General features: G+C 47.5%; 1 protein-coding gene across 2 annotated transcripts in view; it reads right to left on the bottom strand.

Moving 5' to 3' along the window:
• The window catches only part of IGSF3 (immunoglobulin superfamily member 3), a 111,594-nt gene extending 90,962 nt beyond the window's left edge, over positions 1–20,632 (bottom strand). The window contains exons 1-2 of one of the 2 annotated variants that reach the window (XM_070467243.1): positions 20,526–20,632; positions 19,202–19,868 (exon numbers count right to left, since the gene is read on the bottom strand). In XM_070467243.1, coding sequence (XP_070323344.1) covers positions 19,202–19,244 — 43 coding nt within the window. In that variant the 5' untranslated portion in view covers positions 19,245–19,868; positions 20,526–20,632. The remainder of the gene's footprint in view (positions 1–19,201; positions 19,869–20,525) is intronic. The other variant, XM_070467244.1, reaches the window with a different exon arrangement.
• Between the last annotated feature and the right edge of the window lie 553 nt (positions 20,633–21,185).

Raw genomic sequence — 21,185 nt, 5'->3', positions numbered from 1 at the left:
GGTGAGCTGTTGCCTCCACCACCTCATCTGAAGTCCTGACCTCTCATTCCCAAGGTCAAGCCCCTATTTTCATATGAATTCAAAGTCTCATTGCTTACAGCTTCCATCATTACCTCAACCCCACACAGCATCTTCCTAAATTTGGTCCCCTCTTCCAAATTTCCATTTTATGTCAAGTCATCACACTCAAACTTTTACAGTCATCTTCTAGATGCAAGATTCAATTACCCCTTCATTCAATCCTCCCTTCTTTTAATAGTTACTTTCCTTTACAATTTTCCTTTGATATCTTCTGCCATGTCCTCCTGCTTTCAACTCACATCTCATCACTAACAACTGAATCATTCCAGGAGCTTAAACCGGTCATTCAGCTTTTATTTTCTTCCCTCTGATCGACCTGCCAGATCCTTCCTTCCAACGGCCGCTTTCTTAGCTTCTTCTCTGCTCAAAAGCCCACAATCCCCACACTGCATAAATCAAGGGTCACCTTCTAAGCCTGCAATTTGCAGTGCTCTAGAATCTGCCTGTGGAATTAGGACATAATCTCCCTGTTCTCTGCCGGAGCCTCATCCACTCCTGTCTCCACAGGTCTGTTCATGCCACTCGCTCCTCACTCTTCTACACAAATCCTAATCCTCCGTCAGGGTCCATTGAAATACAATCTCGAGTCCTTCCTACTAACATACTTAACCTCTCTCTCCTCTGCTTTACCATAGGGGTAAGCACTGGCTCCGAACACTGTGCCTTGTGATGAGAACCTACCTTGTTTATAAGAGAGAAAGAACCTTTTATTGTTTTTTAAGAATAAATCCTATTTCCTGCTCCTTTGAGGGACTATCTAATACAGGTTGCCTTCAACTGTAAGCAGTGGGAAACATCAATTCTGTTACCTGAAAAACTGGGTTTACCTCTTGGTGGATGCTGAGCCAAGACAAACACAACCATGCCAAAGATTAGGAGAAGAAAGAAATTATTATTGCAGCAAGTAAGGAGAACACCGGGGGTCTTTCCCAAGGCAGTGTCACCTTGAACAGCAAAGTTAGGCTAGTTTTAAGCTAAGAGTACATGCATATTCATGGAGGCTTGAGAGTCCAAGTTTTAGTGGACTGAAATCACAAGGATTAGAAAAGGTCAACACCATCATCCCTTTTTGGTTCAACTTTCACATCTGTATTTTCCAGTGACCAATGGAAAAACCATAGCTTTGACCTTATGGACCTTTGTTGGGAAAGTGATGTCTCCACTTTGTAATACACTGCCTCGGTTTGTCATAGTCTTTCTATGAAATTTGGACCATAAAGAAGGCTGAGTGCCAAAGAATCAATGCTTTCAAATTGTGGTGCTGGGGAAGATTTAAGAGTCCCTTGGACTGCAAGGAGATCAAAATAGTCAATTCTAAAGGAAATCAACCCTGAATATTCATCGATAGGACTAATGCTGAAGCTGAAGCTCCAATACTTTGCCTACCTAATGTGAAGCTCTGACTCACTGGAAAAGACCCTGATGTTGGGAAAGATTGAGGGCAGGAGGAGAAGGGGGTGACAGAGGATGAAATGGTTGGGTGGTGTCACTGACTCAATGGACATGAGTTTAAGCAGAATCTGGGAGACAGTGAAGGATAAGGAAGTCTGGCAAGCTGTAGTCCATGGGGTTGCAAAGAGTCTGACATGACTTGGTGATTGAACAACAACATTATCCCTTAGATTCCAGTTGATCTGGAGGTTAAGCATTTCAGGCTAATCTTTACTACTGAAAGAGAACTGGGAGTCTTTTTAACTGATATACTATCTTTGGATCCTTACTTCTCTTGCCTGAGAACAGTTCTTGAATTCTTTTGTTCTTTTGATCATTAACTACTGAGATCTGTTCCAGGACAAGCATTGTGGCCAGGCTTAGATCCAAAACTAACTCAGGCCAAAAATGACTTCTCTTATGTCAAGAAAGCCATGCCTGGTTCTCTTTCTCTGGTGAGCCCCTACTCTATCTGCTTACAATACCTATGGCTGAACCAGTGACAACAGAAAGTGCAAAGAGCGGCCTACTCAGCCTCCAGTGGCTCTGTCATCAAGGACCCCGTTTCTTCCCATCTTTTCCCCTCTGACAGCCTCAACAGATTCGCTTTCCTCATGGTGACAAAACGGCTGCTCATTTCCAAGAATCTAATAGAAGACGTTGCCCCTTCTGTGTTTACTCTTAAGAGAGAAGACGTCTTTCCCAGAATCCACTCCCTCCCCCCCCGGAGGACTTCTCATATCTCACTGGCTAATATGAGATTGGGCATATCTCACATGCCCATATCTAGACCATGGGCATGGCTTGAATCAATCACCTTTTACCCTAGAGCTGGAAGCAGAGCCACTTTTCCTTGAGTGGGGGATGGGGGTGGAGAAGGGAGGCGTGACATTCAAACTAAATCAGGGCTCTGTCAACAAGAGAGAGAGGAAAAAAAAAAAAAGGTGCCATGTAGATAACCAACAGTGTCTGCCACAGACAGGACCCAGCGTCGTGCATCGTTGCGCTTTCCCTCCCCTGCCACCCCCATCCTGTGCTGGCACATATGGCTGCTCGACAAATAGTGGTGGAATTGAGCCGAACGAGGAATTATCCTGTGGGTGTGAGAAAACAGTGAGCATTATAATAGCGTGGCACAATTGGACATTTGTGCATAGAAACTGGAAAGAGAGCCATGAAATCCAAACAGATGCAAAAAAAAGTACTCAGCAGAGGAGGTTGGGAAGCCCTAGTCCAAACCCTAGGATGGGCCTGACTCCCAGTTCCACAGCCCGGGAGCAGGCCCCAGGCCAGAGTGCTGGGCCTCTCCCAGCAGGGCCCAGCTGGGCTCTTTCCTCATTTCAACCCTTGCCTCCACTGGGCCAGGGTCTACATCCAGCCTGCAGTGGCTCAGACACAAAGGAGGCTCCCAATGAAGTCTGTAGTGCCCAGCCAGTCACTGAGCACATTGTGGGCACCACAAATCCGTGGACCATGAACATCTGAGCACAGGAAGTCTGGGCTGTGAAAACAAGAGTTCCCTTCACTCAGGATCAGACGCGGCTCCTTCAGCAGGGCTCATGGGTCTCTCTGCCTTCTTCGGGCCATGTTATTCCTGTCTTTGCCTTCCAGCCCAGCTTTCCAGCACACTCTCCCAGATTCTCCAGGCGACGGACAGCACTCCAGACCCCAAGGCACATGCCTCCATCTCTGGCTGGAAAATGCACCAAGAACTGCAGAGAAAATCTACTGAATCCAAGGCTCTAAAGTCTCATGGATGCCCTACCTCTGCATCACGAGTCCACAAGTTTTCAGCTCTCGGAAGTTTTAGAGTTCCTTTTCAAATACTGTAGCCAGGATTTCATTGGCTACAGATAACTGTGTTGGGGACTTCCCCGGTGGTCCGGTGGCTAAGACTCCGCATTCCCAATGCAGGGGGCCTGGGTTTGATCCCCAGTCAGGGAACTAGACTCCTCATGCTGCAACACTAAGAGGTCACATGCTGCAACTATGATCTGGCACAGCCAAGTAAGTAAATTTTTTTTTTTAAAGGAAAGAAAGAAAACTGTGTTAAATACAGGCATCTAAGAACTCATCAATTAAGACACGTATTCAACATTCAATACACAAAGATAGCACAATATTAGGTTGAACTGTGTGACCTAATTGCTGATATTCGAGTGTTTTTGACCTCTAAACATGGCAATGTTACACAATTCAACCTAATATTTACACTATGCCAGGCAACAGGCTAAGGACGGGCTTGGGACCCCAGGACCAACTACAGAGCCATAATTCCTGTCCCAATGGAACTTACAGTCCAGTGCACTAAATTATTAATTAAAAAGTCATCACGGACACTGTCACAATGAATGAAGTAAGTCGGACACAAAAAGACAAATATCAAATGATATCACTGATATGTGGAATCTAAAAGAATGGATACAAGTGAACTTCTTTATAAGACAGAACTAGACTCACAGATGTAGAAAACAAACTATGGTTACCCTGGGGTGAAGAGCAGGGAAGCAATAAATTGGAAGATTGAGATTGACACATACCATACTATTATATGTAAAATGTGTGTGCTTAGTCACTCGGTCGTGTCTGACTCTTTGCAACACCATGGGCTGTAGCCCGCGAGGCTCTTCTGTCCATGGAATTCTCCAAACAAGAATACTGGAGTGGGCTGCCATTTCCTTCTCCAAGGGATCTTCCTGACCCAGGGACTGAACCCAGGTCTCCCACATTGCAGGCAGATTCTTTACCCTCTGAGCCACCAGGGAAGACCAGGTGTATACAAAATAGATAACTTAGATAACTAATAAGGACTTCCTGTATAGCACAGAGAACTCTACTCAATACTCTGTTAGGGTCTATATGGGAAAAGAATCTAAAAAAAGAGTGGATACATATATATGTATAACTGATTCACTCTGCTATGCACTTGAAACTACCACAACATAGTAAATCAACTATATTCTAATAAAAATTAATAAAATAAAAACAAAACTGTTCCTATAGCAAATCTGCTCACCTTTCTTCAGTATTGTCTATAGGAAGTGTTTGAATATGTGTGTTCAGTCTGACACTGTCCAAATTATGAATGCCATATATTTCCCCCCCACATTATATGCTGTAATGTGCGTCCCTGGTGTCTCAGACAGTAAAGAATCTGCCCGCAACGCAGGAGACCCAGGTTCCATCCCTGGGTCGGGAAGATCCCCTGGAGGAGGGCATGGCAATCCACTCCAGTATTCTTGCCTGAGAAATCCCATGACAGAGGAGCCTGGCAGGCTACAGTCCACGGGGTCACAAAGAGTTGGACAGGACTGAGGCGACTTAGCATGCACACACACATGAATCACCCAAGGATGTCTGCGTCTCCTCCATATAACACACAAACATATTGTTAAACTTATTACTTTGTGTTACAGGAGACAAGTGCTGGTGCTGTGGAAACATTTGGCTAAGTGATCTAACTAACTTTGGGAAGTTAAAGGTCAGCGACTACACCAACTTGGGATTTCTGATATTGCTGATAATTCTGAATTAGGTCCTCGAAAAACAGGTCCTTACACCACATATAAACTGCCAGCAGCATACACACATGGGGTTTCATGGGCCCTATTTAAAATACTTAAGAGAACAGACTGTTTTCAAGCACAATCCCAGTATCTCAGAAACACCACTTGCATAAACAATTGGTATGTTAATTGCAAATCATTCTTGTTTCTCTCCTAAAGCAGCATCCCCCAAGGATCTTTATTAGGTGTTCTGTTAGCCTAGCTTGAGTTATGGTATTTACTTTAAAGTACCAACAGTGAAGTTCTTGAGAAATATTTGGTAACTCAGACACCTTCCTAATTCAAACTAATCTTCTCTCATTAGTCTACATTTGTTAGGGATTTTATCATCCTATTAAGAGAAAGTAGCAAAGACTGCACTTGGTGTAATATTCACCAAATTCTTCTACAGGACACTTCTGGTAGTGAGAACTAGAGCTAACCTCAGAAAGTGGGTAGAAGGACTTCCCAGGTGGTTCAGAGGCTAAGACTCCGTGCTCCCAATGCAGAGGGCCCAGGCTCGATACCTGGTCAGGGAACTAGATCCCACATGCTGCAACTAAGAGTTCATATGCCTCAACTTAAAGATCCCATGTGCCGCCAACTAAGACCTGGTACAGCCAAGTAAATACATGAATAAAAAGTAAAAAAAAAAAATTAAATAAAACCATAAATAAAAAAGAAAGAAAGTGGGTGGGGGAGAAAAAGAAGTGACAATTGGGAGAGCAGCTGTAATCCAATTCAGTCTAATACATGACACCTCTATAAAGTTACACTGGAATTCCAAGCAAAGCACATGAGAACTTTAGACCCTGCACCCCTGATCTTTTGATTGATCTGATGTAATTTACTAAAAAAACGTCAGTGAACAACACTAACCAGCAGGCCTCCTGTCTACTCTGTTGCATTTCCGTGACAGCCAGCCCTGCACATGCTATACAGACATCAATGAGCTTGGACAGCATCTTCACACGAGTTCAGCCTGTCATTGTTAGCTGTACCAGCACAGAGATTCGGTAAAACACTAGTCACATTCATGGAACATCTTGAACTCTCTTGACATAGCAAATGATCAGCAGGCCCTGTTCCCATGCCAAAGGCAAACAAAACCTGTCGCCAGCAAGAAGGATGCCCAGTCTCTCCAAAAAATGCCAAGGCCCCTATCCGGTCTCCTCTGCAGAACCTCTCCAATCTCTGGGATGCAGGCAGGATGATCAGGGACCAGCGGAGATTATGCTCTGACTGTCTTAAGAGATTAGTTACTTAAAATCCTCCACATGACTTCAGTCATCCCCCGTTACAGATGACAGAGGCAAAGCCTACTTGATTAAAGCTGAATGCCTACACATTTGAAAACGGGAAAATATGCAGAAGAAAACAAGAATCAGATTACTGATGGGCACAGCATCAGCTCCAGGACATCAGGGGCTGCTGAATAAATGATGACAAGGAAGCACATACATTAACCATAGATGCGCCGTAAATACCACAGCCCTCTTGGCGCTTATAGTTACTTACTTTTCCCCAAAGCATAGACTGAGTCTGGCCTTGTCCTCAGACGTGGCCTGGCCCTCCCGAGATTCCAAATATGGGAAATTACAGCTCTTCTGCGGTGGGGTGAGAAGGGGGAGGCAAATGTTTGTATTGCACAGTGTTTTAATTAAAACAAAGGTGACGTACCCCAGAGCCTCTCTCTCCTGCTGGGAGAGTTTTTCCAGGCCTCCTTCTACTCTCTCCCCACGCAGGCATTCAGTTTCTCCCTCACCTCCAAAATAATTCCCCTTTAAAACAGGGGGATTGTGCATAAGATCTGCTAAAATTTTCCGAAAGTGAATTCAAGTCTAGAGGCACAATCATTGTCTTACCTAGCTTCCACCTTCTTAGAAATCCGCCCTTTCGGGGTTGGGGGCGGGGGCGGTGGCTGGACCAGGATTCAGATTAGAATGTGAGAAAGAAAAGGACTGCTGCTCATCCCGGTTGACAGGTACAGGGACACCCGGCTAAAAGCCACCCCCCATCCTGACGAAGGGAAGGAGGGCAATCTTGGCCGGAGCTCTGAACACAGTCGGGCTTTCCTGTAATGCAATACCAACAGACAGATTGCAAAACTCGTCAGCAAGCTATCTTACTATACTGGAACATCAGAAGACATTAAGAAACTGCTCAGCAGATCATCTCTAAACAGTGTCACAGAGGGTTGTCTAGCTTGGGAATGAGTCGAGAACAAATCTATCTGCACAATCACTCCTCTAATAAACTAACAGACGTGTCCATCTGTGAGGCAGAATCCCCAACAGACCATCCCTCTCCAGACCAACACAGAATCAACGCAGAACAAAACCACTGAGGAAAACTAGAAAGGCTTCTGAGGAGAGCTGCTGGTGGAGAGAAGGCTGGCCCGGCACATGGGGTCCCAGGAGCAGTACCGCCTGCTATGGGGCTCAGGCCAAGGCCACCAGGCACAGTTTACAACTGGCCTGGGACCTGCAGACTTGGGGGATGAAGCGGGGAGAAACAGCAGGGACAGGAGAGAGGAGCGCAGACCAGTGCTGCTCAGGGGTCAGCCCAGGTCAAGGAAGGGCCTCTGAGAAGGAGCAGACCTGGAAGAGTCTGCCCCACCCGCCTCCCACTGAGCTGACCCAGCAGCTTCCAGAAAACAACAGTGGAGACAGCCCCAGGTTCCGGGTCTGAGGACCAGGTGTGTGTGCGTAGTCCCTCAGTCGTGCATGTCCAACTCTTTGGGACCCCATGCACGGTCGCCTGCCAGGCTCCTCTGTCCATGGGATTCTCCAGGCAAGGATAGTGGAGTGGGTTTGCCACTCCCTTCTCCAGGGGATCTTCCTGACCCAGGGAGCGAAAGAATGCAGATCTCTGGCATTGGCAGACAGATTCTGTACCATGTGAGCCACCAGGGATAGGCCCAATCGTAGTGTCACCACAGCCTCAACACCAAAGTCCTCAGGAGGAAGTCTGGTATGGATGCTATCTCCTATCTGATGGCAAAGTATGTGATCATTCTAGTTCTCTTTTGTTCTGTTCTGGTGGGCTTCCCAGGTAGCACTAGTGGTTAAGACTCCACCTGCCAATACAGGAGACACAGTTCGACCCCTGGGTGGGGAAGATCCCCTGGAGAAGAGAATGGCTACCCACTGGTATTCTTGCCTGGGAAATTCCAAGGACAGAGGCGCCTGGGGGGCCTACAATCCACAGAGTGGCAAAGAGTTGGACACAACTAAGTGACTGAGCACAGCAACAACAGGAATTCAGAGGCAAGTATGAAAATCCCAATTCCAATACAAAATTCCCATCAGTTAATGAAGACATGCCATAAATCTAGGACTCAGGATATTTGCATATCTTCAAAACAAAGAATTTGCCCTGACCTCTCCCCAGCCCCAGTCTCCCACCAGCATTGGTATGATCTCTTACTTCTAAAGGGCTCTTCACCAGGACTGCCCAGGATATGTGTAATTCATGGCTGCTAAAGAAGAGTTGAGAACAAAGCAAGAAGATTTAAGAAACAGCAAGAAAAAGACTTTACCTTAGGGACAGAAAAGAGTTCCCTAATGTCAGAGGTGGTTTTAGTTAATGTTTCTATTCATCAAAGATTAAAATACATACCAGGTGACTACTTAAAATGGTCATTATAATGTTAGATTTTAGTTCTTGGTATTTGAGATAACAGAACAATGAGTGCTTGTAGAAGGCACTCAAGTATTTGTTGAAGGAACAGATGAAAGTCTTTTCAGGAAAGGACTGTAAGGAGACTCTAACACAACGGAGCTCTCTGGATGGGTGGCAGCAGGTCAAACCCTGATGTTTAAGAAGGGTTGGCTGTGATACGTGAATCCAACAACCATCCCTCCAAAATAGCAACTATTTTAAAAATCAGGTCTAAAGGTGAACCATTCAAGAAATCTGTTTTTGCTCCTGGAGGTTTTAAAGAAAGTTCATACTAGTGAACTTGAGAAGTAACCCAACACTTTGAAATGATAATCTTTTTACAGCAATAGCTGCTCCAGCAGGACTAAAGGAAAAAAAATTATCTTCCTTTGGGTTAAGGTCTTGAATGTCTGGTAGCCAGCAACCTTAAAGGTTACTCCAGTCCAGTTCACTCTAAATGGAAGAATTATTTGGGAGCTGAAAATGCAGGAAAACTTCTCATTTTTTCCCTAGTCTATGAACAAATAAGAGCAGTTGATTGACTTGGACACAAAATCCAGTATTTACAATTGTCCTCTCAACTAGTTTTAAATGGGCTTTATTTAATTCAAGATTATAACTAAGACAGTCAATAAAATATGGGTGTGCTTAATTTGTTAAATGTATGTGTTTCTAGAGAAAATATTCAGAATAAACAAGTCAATTATTTCTCTTAAGTACATTAAAACTTAGGGGCAGTGTTTTCATTATGACTGTTGCTCTTGATACCACAAGACAAAATTATTCTGGTATATGGCTATGGAGTAAGACCTGCTGTTCCCTGATGACTTCACCAGCTACAGCTTCTACTAGCTATAAAATCACAAAATCAGTTCTGATAAGGGTATAAAATTCAGACTGAAAAAAGGGTGGAATAAATCACTCCTTGAGAATCAAGTTGTTGAACAATATGTTCTTGTGAGTCCATTTATGTCAAAAAATCTATATTTGTGTGAGTATATGAATAGAAATGATAGGGAAAAGCCTGGGAGAATATAGTGTATCAAACTATGAAGAATGTATTTCAGACTCAATGAGGGACAAGGGCCAGGGAGGGGAACTCCCACATTTTACTTTCTGTCTGTGCTCCTAAGTGATAGTCGCTGAGTCACTCTTTGTGATCCCATGGATTGCAGCCCGCCAGGGTCCTGTCCATGGGATTCTGCAGGCAAGAATGCTGGAGTGGGTTGCTCTCCATTTCCTTCTCCAGGCGATCTTCCCGACCCAGGAACCTGGGTCTCCCACCTTGTAGGCATATTCTTTACCATCGGAGCCACCAGGAAAGCTTTCTGTCTGTACTCGCTAGATTTCTACAACAGAACTATATTCATATGGCACGCCATCCAAAAATTAAAAGTCAAAGAAATAAAGCAAGCATATATAAGCTATCTTGTGAAACTGCAACCAATAGTTCATCACCTTTCTTTCATATAACATTTTACCCTGAAGCACTTTATTTGTTGTTTTAAATTATGACTTAAATCAGTGAAAATCAAGACTTCCTTCCCAATGCATGTGTTGCATCTAAAAGGTTGCAAAGTTTCCTTCTCTGGAGGTCTTTAGAAAATGTGGGGGGGAGGGTACCTGGCCAGGACAGGGGGGGCGTGGTTTGCCCTGCAGCAACAAATAGTTACTCACACAAATGTCTCCCATTCCTCCTCCTCCTCCTCAAAGCCCTTCCTACCAAAGTCAAATCAAGGTCGCCAATGCAATCAGTTAATTTTACCTGGGAGCAAACACATCCTGGTTAAGTTACCCAAGCTCCTTACAGCTCTCAAAGTAACACTTGAGGGTGGAGAAGCTGGCACCTTATATGTTTCAAAAACACCTAACCATGATACCACTTCCCCTAAGGTACAGACACAGGGCTAAGGTACCTAATGGATCCAGGCTATGTGTGAGCACCAAGCTAATTTTGCTTTAAAACCAGACAACGGTACCAAATGTGAGGGATCACACTGGTTATCATGTAGAAAAAACAGATTAATACTACTTAATAAATGCTGCCTTTATAGGAGACAGAAGATTTCAAATTTATGGGACTCTTGGGGTAAGGGGAGTTAATAAAAAGGATCCCTGAGAAGACAGGCAGCCCATCTCATGACATGGCTCCATTATCAACAACACAAACAGGATCCAAGGCCCAGCTGAGAGCAGAGAAGGTGTTTGCAGAGGTCGCCGTGGAAAAGGAAGAGCAGATCATACCCCAGAGTAAGGGGAAATGGGTGTTACAAACAAAACAATCAAATACCTGAAAATGACACCAACTTAAGGCAATCCTGAACAGATCCCACTACATCAAAGAATTATAACGGAAAAGAACACATAGCTGGTATCAGATTTCTTCCCTGCTTTAATAAAGGAAAGGTCTGGGGACCTGTAAATTGATGGCAAGAAGTCCCCACAAGAAGACTAGACACTGATCTCTTTGAGTTCAGTTTTGTTAGGCTGTCTTTGCTCTGATGATGTTCTGATGAACAAAAGCTCTTCCTTCGGTACAGAAACAGGTCCCCTTTACTTCCACTCAGGACCTCCCACCTCCAGTAATGTCCCCTACCCTCTCTGTCACTTCTCCCATCTACACACATCTACAGCTCTCCGGTATCTGCCACCTGTCTCTGGCCCAAATACCTACACCAACTGACAACTCCAATTCTTCCAACCAGCACCTTCAGGACCCAGGCCCACTGACACTAGGGCTTCCCCACCCCTTCAGAAGTCTTCTCGGGACTTCCTGGTGGTTCAGGAGCTAAGATTCCGTGCTCCCAAAGCAGGGGACCTGGGTTCCATCCCTGGTCAGGGAACTGGATCCCATATGCCACAACTAAGAGTTCACATGCCATGACTAAGACTCAGTGCAGCTAAATAAATAAACAAATAAGAAGTCGTCTCAAAGCATCCCCTTGTGTCCTTCCACTCCACAATTCTGCCAGGACCTCACTCTCTTATTATTTAAAAAAAAAAAAAAAAAAGCCTAAAATTCCAGCCCATCCAGAAAACCTTTCCAGATTGAGCATCTGAGGGCTGCTCCAGTCACATCCCTTCCCTGGACAAAGAATTCCCTTTACTCCTCCTGCTTAGCTGAAAGCAAGAACAAATGTGCCTGGCCTCTCCTTCCCCAACAAGACAACCGTCCTTGGACAGCCTGTGGTGTATATCACTGTCTTCTTGTCCACTTGCAAAGTGATTTACCACCTTTTTTTTTTTTACCCCCGGCTTTAGATTACCACCTCCTCGAGGGCAGGAACATGGTTCTGCAAAACTTGGATCACTTGGACGAAGGGAAATACAGCATTCAGATGAGTTTCATGAGCGGGTTGGGCAGAAACTTTGCTTCAACTCTCATTATCATAAAGCCTATTATAAAGCTTTTTAAGATCCATCTGACCACTTCCCAGCCTGAGTGGAGTTAATATAATTTAATCTTTGATTCAGATCTTGCAGGGCCCCTAGGCTCATCCTTCTATTCTGCTACTATAATTATAGTTGTGGAAGATGGAGAGACTGGGCTGACAGTGGCCTGGAAGCCAGTTTTTAGAATCAATCCCTGCTGCTGCCACCTTGGGGTTTTCACCTTCCTGAAGGTGGAGTTCAAAAATAAAAACAAAATCCCACTTAACTGGGGTTCCAGTTAAGGGAGGCCCACTACCATGGTCTCTGTTAAGTGTCTGCCACTGGGGTCCATGATCAGTCACTTGACAAAGGGGTCTTGATGAGGGAATTTGGCAAAATGTGATTTTCTACAAATCACAAGCTTGATTTTGATGCAACCACTCATTTCTCTGAAAATTAGGGGCATTCACACACAGGTGTCCTAAATTTCCTTAAATTAAAATCCAAGCCTTTACAAGGAATAGCTGGGCTCATGGTGAAGCAGCAAAGAAGCAGGTGTCCAATCACGGCGAACAAGGAACCCCCAAGGGAACCCACAGACACTAATCAAGGTGCCGTAGCTCAGACTGCACGCGGCCAGGGATCATGAGAGGCCACCAAGCAGAGCCACGTCACCCAGTCCCTAGGCCAGGGCTCACTAGAAGTGGTCTGCCTGGGCTCCAGGGAGCCAGTCTAAGCCCAAATCCCAAACTCAATTACAATCCAAACCAAATCTCTGTGTCCGGCATCATCCCACATGGACTGGTCCCTAAGACCACCGACAGTCATTTATCAATCCCCAAAGGGCCACTCTGCCATCATTATGACTGCTGACGCCTCTGCATTAGCAGGACTCTCCTGGGAAGAGAATACCCTCCCCATTCAAAGCCCACCCATTTCTGAAAGCCCAGCCCCGGACTTCTTCCACAGGGTTTTTGCTGACAACTACTGATTACATTGAACTTTACTTTGAACTTCACAGGGGTCTGTGGACAGAATTTAGGAGATAGATGAATTTGAATGAGAAAAAACCTGCATCCTTATTTTTATTAATCTCTTAAGTGAACGCTGGGGCTTCCCTGGTGGCTCAGCGGTTAAGAATCCGCCTGCAATGCAGGAGATATGGGTTCGATTCCCTGAGTCGGGAAGATCCCCTGGAGAAGGAAATGGCAACCCACTCCAGTATTCTTGCCTGAAAAATCCCATGGACAGAGGAGCCTGGCGGGCTACAGTCCATGAGGACGCTAGAGTAGGATACATGTTAGCGACTAAACAACAACAAAGTAAATAGCTGTTCCTTCGATTACGGATGTAGGTAAGTAGCACGGTAATATATTCAAGACCTGTGACTCTGTCACGATACAAGTCATACATACTTTCATATCACATCACAGTGGATGCAGATACCTCAAAATATCATTTGCACCCTTCACTACACCAAAATTACACAACTGTTAGATCTTGTTATTTAATGTTATTCAAGAAGTTTAGTGCTATGATATAAATTTGTTTTTGTTAATATTTTGGTGAGGATATTTCAAAAAAATTGATTTTCCCTAATCCTATGTTATTTATTTATGCATTTGAGAATGGTATCCTAAGAAGAGGTCCATAGACTTCAGCAGCTTGCCAAAAGGATCCATGGCACAAAAAAGGTTAAGAACCCCTGTTTGGTGGAGTAAAAGCACACGCGCTATAGCCAGACAAGGCTGGATTCAAACCTTAGCTCTGTCAATTTCGAGCTCTTTCCTTTTGAGCAAAATTATTTAAACTCCCTGAGTTTTGAATTTTCTCATCTTGATCAAGGGAGCTGATATGGAAACAACGCCTACCTTGTGAAATCATTCAGTCATCAAAAAATTAAATGAACAGCTACTTTGTTCCAGGCACAAGGCTGTTCTGGGGCTATGGTAGTGAACATGAGAGAGATGGTCCCTAACCACTTTATACAGAAGGTCACGCTAGAGAAAGTGTTTACCAGTGACTGGCACCTAAGCATTCTATAAACACTACAATACTACCACTAAAACCACAACTCTGGGTGTCCAATTACATGCTGACTCGTGTTGCTTCATGTAACAGCTGGTTTATCTAGCTCTTGTCTTCCCAATAAGGATTCTAAGAGGCCAGGGGAGGGGCCTCATACTCAGGCAACTTGCAGGATGAAAGAACATGGGATTTAAACCAAGTGGTCCTGGTTTCAAAGCCCTGTTCTGCCACTTCCTAGCTTTGTAAGTGTGCCAGAGACCAGCACCTGTCCCTGCTAAATCTGGTCTCTCCTTCCCCTGTAACAAGAGAACCCCAGTTTTTGGCTGGACACTGAGAATTATAGATATTTCCAAAAAAAAAAAAAGATATTTCCAAGCCTCCCTTGCAGCAAAGTTATGGTCATGTGACCAAGTTCTAACCAATGGGGATGTAAGCAGAAATGAGGGGAACACTTTTGGGAAATGTCCTTAAATTAAGAGGGCATGCCCTTTACCAATTCTTTTCCTCCTTCCTGATGGTTGGGGTTAGCACAGCCATCTTGGACCAGGAGATGATCTTGAGAACAAAGGCACACACCTGAAACAAGACAGAAGGGGACTGGGTCCCTATCCCTGTGGAGCACCATTTCAAGCTAGTATAGTCATCTAAAGAATTGAGGCTTTTGAACCGTGGTGTTAGAGAAGACTCCTGAGAGTCCCTTGGACAGCAAGGAGATCGAACCAGTCAATCCTAAAGAAAATCAACCCTGAATATTCATTGGAAGGACTGATGCTGAAGCTGAAGTTCCAATACTTTGGCCACCAGATGCAAAGAGCTGACTCACTGGAAAAGACTCTGATGCTGGGAAAGATTGAGGGCGAGAGGAGAAGGGGGCAACAGGGGATGAGACAGTTGGATGGCATCACTGACTCAATGGACATGAGTCTGAATAAACTCTGGGAGACACTGAAGGACAGGGGGTTGTCCTTCACTGCAGTTCATGGGGTCGCAGAGAGTCAGCCACGACTTAGCGACTAAACAACAGTCATAAAGAGGTAAACAGTCATCTACCTCCAGGTGAGTTCCTTAACCTTCCTGGACCTCAATATCCCCAACTACAAAAAGATGAGAATATAAGGTCTATATCTGGCAAGACTGAGGAATCAAAGAGAAAGGACTTGCTTCACAGTAAGGGCTAGAGTTTGGAGAGGCGGTAATTCTACTACTCTCTTGCTGCAATGATAGGAGACTAGGATATCTTAACACAACCCTGGGTACCCAGGGGTGGCTCAATGACCCACACAGTTGAAAGGCATCTTAGCTAGACCAATCCTGACAAGAATTCCCTTCTCTGGAACCCTTGTCAAATGGTGCCCAGGAAAGGGAAAGGCACTGCCTCTGGGAAAATTGTTGGGACAGTGGTGTTGGCTCATCCATAAATCACAATCCTCGTCTTCGTCCTTCGGAACCCTTTCACCGATGCCCCTAGCCACCATGCTCCTTTCCTCTGCCTCCTCCCTCTCTTCTGCCTTTGATCACCCCAGTCTTGCCTCTGAGCTCACTCCCACCAGAACATCAAAGTTCCTTTCAATCTCTTTTGGAAGCACTCTCTGGCCTCTCCCCCCTAAGAAGCCTTCCCTAACTGGGAAAGAAGTGATCGCTTCCTCAGTCCCACGGTATTCAAACAAGAGGCTTTTCAAACTCTACAAGAGAAAACTCTCTCCCACTGGAGAAGAGCAAGAATGACCATGAGCCATCCACAAGTTCTGTGTGTCCATCCGGGGATGTCCCAGGCTCCTACATTTTTCAATGGGAACACTTTCAAAGCTATTTCATCTTGTTTGCAACATCAGCAATGGTCTAGAAGGCATAACTCTTCATGGTTATGCAAAATCAAAATGTGCTTTATGTGCCTAAAGCTTATATTCATCTTTCCTGATTATTCCCTTCCTGCTCTCGCAGCCACAAATCCTATTCTGTCTCCCCCACACTGTGGTCACCTTCCCATGTCTCTGTCACTCATGCAGGCTGCTCCCAGGCACGGGCACAGCTGCAATCTCCTCATTCCCTCTTTCACACTCAAGCCACATCCACACCAGCCCCTCCTCTCTCTCCTCTTCGACCCCTCTGGCTCTACCCATTCTCAGTAGTGGAAACTTCATTATCCTCGTGGCTCAGTCAGGCCCATGCTTAAGATGGCTTTAGAACTGGGACAAGGGCAGCCATAGCAGCTGATGGTTGCCTAGTTAGGTGGGCACCCAGAGGTGCAAAAGGAAGAAATAAGACACAGTGGTCCAGAGGGCAGGAATTGGTACCCAGGCAGGCAGAAAAGGAGAAACTCGACCTAAATCCTGGACAGTGGCAAAGGAAGGGAGCAGAAAACATGGGTCTGATGATGGCAAGGGAGAGACAAGCATCTTGGATTTACCCTGTCTACCCCTTACACACTGTCACAGGGTTTTCTAACTCAAACTGCCGCTTCTGGAGGCTGGCAGCACCTGGATCAGTCTCATTTTGCAGAACACTTAACCTGATCCTACTTTTTACAAATAAAATCTTATTCCAAGCCATGTGACCCACCTGGACACAAAACCTTGAGCAGCTTTGCTATTTTCAATTCATATTACACATTAATTTTCATTACACAGCAAGAATGCTGACGCGTGAATCAGACCACACCAGGCTGCAAGCGGGATATAAGACCCCCACCTGGGTTTTGTTCCCTCCACAAAGACTTGCTGGTCTCCAAGGTTAAAAAGTAGTAGTCACGCCCCCCTCCCCGCCATGCAGCCAGTCATCGAGTGATGAGAAAAGGCAAGATTTTCCCAGTAGGGATCAAAAAAACCAGGGCCCTCCACAGCTCGAAAACCTCCCCACCCTCACCCAGGTGTGGTCTTGGGCCACCACACCCCTTCAGCACCACTCATCTTCCTCCATGGCACCTGTTCACGCTTGAGGCTGGGAGTAGAAGGCAAAAGTGGCCCAAGCTCCACTCCACAGAGTAGCCCAGAGGGGAACAGCAGGGGGACCAGCTGGCAGCCTCACATTTCTGGAGCAGCCAGGAGAAACAAAAGGCACAAATGTCACATTTCCTTGTCTGCCCATAGGTGGTTCCATCTCCTGCCCTGGGCCCCACCCTTCCACTCAGCCCTCTTTCCTGCCTTAGCCACACCATCCACCCCACACCCAAGCCTCCTGGAGGGCTTTCCCGGCTTGCCTCTTGAATCCACATGAGTCACTAACTACTGATTTTAAACCCGGACACTAGGTGAATGGCAAATACCAGTACAATATTGAGTACTGGTGAATGGAGAGCCACCCGTCTTCTTAATTCCGCCTGAGCACACAAGAGACAGGGAGACACTGACCCACGCCTGAGCCGCAGGCTGCCTAAACTTGCCGCCAGACTGGGTGTCTGTGTGAGTGCTGGGGAGGGGAGTGCAGAGCTGGCCGTGGTGACCTCACTCTCACTCGCTGGCTCCCCAACTCGGCTACACATTGGAATTACCTAGGACAGCTAAAAGATACATGCCTGGGTCGCCCTCCCAAAGAACCTGGTTCAACTGGTCTGGGGTTGCTGCCTGGACATCGAGATTTCTTTAAAGCTCGCCCAGTGATTCTGGGCTTCCCAGGTGGCTCAGATGGTAAAGAATCCGCCTGCAATGCAGGAGATCCGGGTTTGATCCCTGAGTTGGGATGATCCCCTGGAGGAGGAAATGGCACCTTACTCCAGTATTCTTGCCTGGACAATCCCATGGACAAAGGAACCTTGTGAGCTCCAGTCCATGGGGCCCCAAAGAGTTGAACACGATTGAGCACACACAGGCACACATTATGTGCCCTGGACATTTTTCAAAGCAATCAAGATATTTACAATACTTTATAACCTTTAACTGTCAGGACAATCCTTGGAGGTATCACTCGATTTTACTGAGATTCATACATCAATCACTGTCAGGCTGAAATCTGACCTCGGGTTCTCCCATCTCCAAAGTCCACTCTCTTTCTGCCCTTTTGTGAACTCTTGCAAGGGTGTAGACAATGCATGAAAGCAATCTCCGCTGGTAGCAGGTCACAAGTCCCATAAATGCAAGACACCAAGATGCTGAGATGGAAACACCACAAGCAGCAGTGATGCCCTCTTCTGAATACAGGGGACTGAGCTGTACCCAGAGAGCAGAGGGTGTGCTCACCTGTGAAGTCTAAGGAGATGGAAGGAGAGGATGTACCACATTCTGGCCAGAGAGCTCATCCTCAACCCAAGATACTGTATTTAAGATTAAGACGGCATTCAAGGACATGGAAAGCACTGTTGAATCTGAGAATGTTGGGCAAAGGGTTGGGGGGTGGGGCGGGCTCTTCAATGGTAGAGAATCCTTAAGAAAGGTGTCAAGGGTTCGCCTCTCAAGCCAGAGTTTCTCCATCCAATCCAAGCATCCTGACCTTCCATGGGGGCACAAAACCCAATCCAAGCACAGCCCCTACCAGGCACCATTCCTCTAGTCTCTCTTCCTCCCAGAACTATGATCTTAACTTCCTTGGGGAGGGGACATACGACTAGACCCTCAAACATTTTTTCTACAGATCACTCACATGAGGCAAAGCTTCAACCCTTATTCCACCCATTCCTATTTCCCCCCTCAAAAAACCCACCATCACTGTCAGCTTTCCAAACCAACTTTCCCAAGAGTGGGAATAATGTCGCCACTTCAGATTAGGAATTGACATGGGGCAACACAGATGTGAAGAGGAAGACGCTGAAGCACCATGTTTATAAAATACAAAAGACCAATCCATAATCCACATGGAAGTGCCTAAACATTGACTGAGACGGGGAAGGGAGGGTCCAGGAGGGGTGGGCCCCGCAGCAAGGCCCAGGACAGACACCAAGGACAGCAAATGTCCTTCTTAAAGACAACAAACAATATGCCTCCCGGGTCAGAAATGGGGCTCTGGGTACTCTATTCCAACCTGTGACACACACCGCCGTCTCCTGGGGTCCCCCAAAGTCGAGTGTTGATGGGAAAGAACCACAAGGAATTACCGGAACCAGGAGCAGGTTAAACTTTCCATCGATCGCGCAGATAAGCACCACCACTTACCCAGCACAGCCAGACAGCTCAGCACAGGGAGAAAGCACTTCATGTCGGCAGCCAAGAGGAGACACAACACAGGCCGCTTCCTCTTCTCCCAGCTCTTAATCTCTCTTTTCTGGCAATCCACTTATAGCTCCAGAGGACAGTTTTGGAACTAGAACTCAATTCAGGGGATGAGAACAGGTTAAGGAGCTCATCAGGAGGGAGTGTGGGGGCGGGGAGGGGCGGCGGGTGGCAAGTGTTAAACTCCTCTATGCCAAAGGAAGGGTCCAGAACAATTCGGAAGGCGCTCGAGGCTCCTGCCACATCCTGTGCTTTGTGGCTTCCACTGGAATTGTAGATTGCGGTGGTTTAATCCTCAAGGAAAAGGGAAAAGAGAGTCTGAGAAAATCCTTTCATCCACTGATTATACAGAAATGTCCTTGGCTTCCCGGTGAAGGTGTCTGTAATCTCCCTCATTCGGATTCCCCGAAAGGGAACACGGCAGGTTTTGTCAAAACCTTTGACAGCCAAATCGCCCTAGCTGACATCACCTGCTTCGGGTTTCTTCATCAAAAAGTCCGTCTTCATCCATGACGGGGCTGCCACCTGCCCAAGACCTGCCCGAAACACAACGAAGGAAGTTGGCGTTCGTTCGGCAGCCCTGAAGCGGTCCCACAATGCCAGCAGATTTCTAAAACAAACACAACAGAGATTTATCCGAGGCAAGCACGGCCGCCACACTACCGAGAGGGGCTGAGCGACACCTGGGTCCCGATCCGGGATCAGGACGGTCCACCTTTACGGTCTGCCCTTGGCTAAGTCGCTACCTTCGCCTCCGCCTCAGTTTCCCCGCCCAGAGTAGAGCAATCGTGGGAAGCCCGATTGTTCCTGCAGTACTTTCACCAAATGCTTCTTCACTCCAGGGAACTCCCTCAGCCTCCCACCGAGCCCCGGCGCCGCGGGGAGCCCCACCCTCCGCGGGGGCAAATCTGGAAGGGGCTCCGAGGTGGGGCCGCCGCTCCCGGTTCCGCCCTCGGCACCCGCCCCAAACGTGGGAGCTCGGCTCCCGCCGCGTCCCAGGTGGCCCCGCTATTGTTTTACCTTCCCGGGTGTTTATTTTTCGCTGACTGGAAAGAAAAGAGGAGGGAGAAGAGATACCGGGGTTCCGCTTTCGCTGCCGGGGCGCGCTCGCCGCGCGCCCGACCGGCCCGGGGAGGGGTCTCGCGCCGACCCCCGAGAGCAGCCGGCGCCGGGCCCGTCGCCGCCCCTCCCGCAACCCTCCCCCGGGCTCCGGCTCCCCTCGCTGCCGCCCCTCCCCGCGCCGCCCGCGCGCCCACCGGATACCGACCTCGCCACCGGCCCTCTCGCCGCGCGCGTGGGTCCGTCTGTCCTTCCGTCCCGGCGCACGCCTCTGGGGACGCACCGCCTCCTTCCTCTGCTCCCGCAGAGGCACCGGCAGCCGCGCTCCGGCCCCTCCCCAGGCCCCGCCCCCTCCGCCCGGCCCGCGGCACCCGGGCTAGCCGAGCGCGGGGCGAAGGCGGTGGCCTCGGCGAGAGGCACCGCCCCCGGGCCCGCCCCTTCCAATCACCCCTTCCCCACCCCCCCCCCCCCCCACCCCCCCACCCACCCCCGACCCGCGGAGAACTGCTACCGCTCTGGGGGCCGGCTTCGGGGCTCCGCGCGGGGCTGGTGGCGCCTCACCCGCACATGCGGGTGGCCAAGGCCACCCGAGAACCTGGGCGCAGCTGGCGTGGGGGCCAGGCAGCTCTGAAAGTTAATCAGGGAGCTCACGCACACACTACCCGGCCACCGGCAGGATGCACAGGCCCTTCCCAAAGCCCAGCAAAGGACCCCGGAGCCTGTAAGAGGGCGGCCGGGAGCGCGTCCCCTCTCTGGGAAACATAAACAAAGCCCTTTGCAGGAGACTTGAATCTGCTCATGTAGTGGATCCCCACACTGCACTTCAGGCTGAGACAGAATTTCCTAGACGCTGCGATGGAATTGGACT

This window comes from Odocoileus virginianus, chromosome 5 (assembly GCF_023699985.2).
Source record: "Odocoileus virginianus isolate 20LAN1187 ecotype Illinois chromosome 5, Ovbor_1.2, whole genome shotgun sequence".
Classification (NCBI taxonomy): domain Eukaryota; kingdom Metazoa; phylum Chordata; class Mammalia; order Artiodactyla; family Cervidae; genus Odocoileus; species Odocoileus virginianus.
The sequence above is the reverse complement of the archived record's forward strand: the minus strand, read 5'-3'. Positions and strand labels throughout refer to the sequence as shown.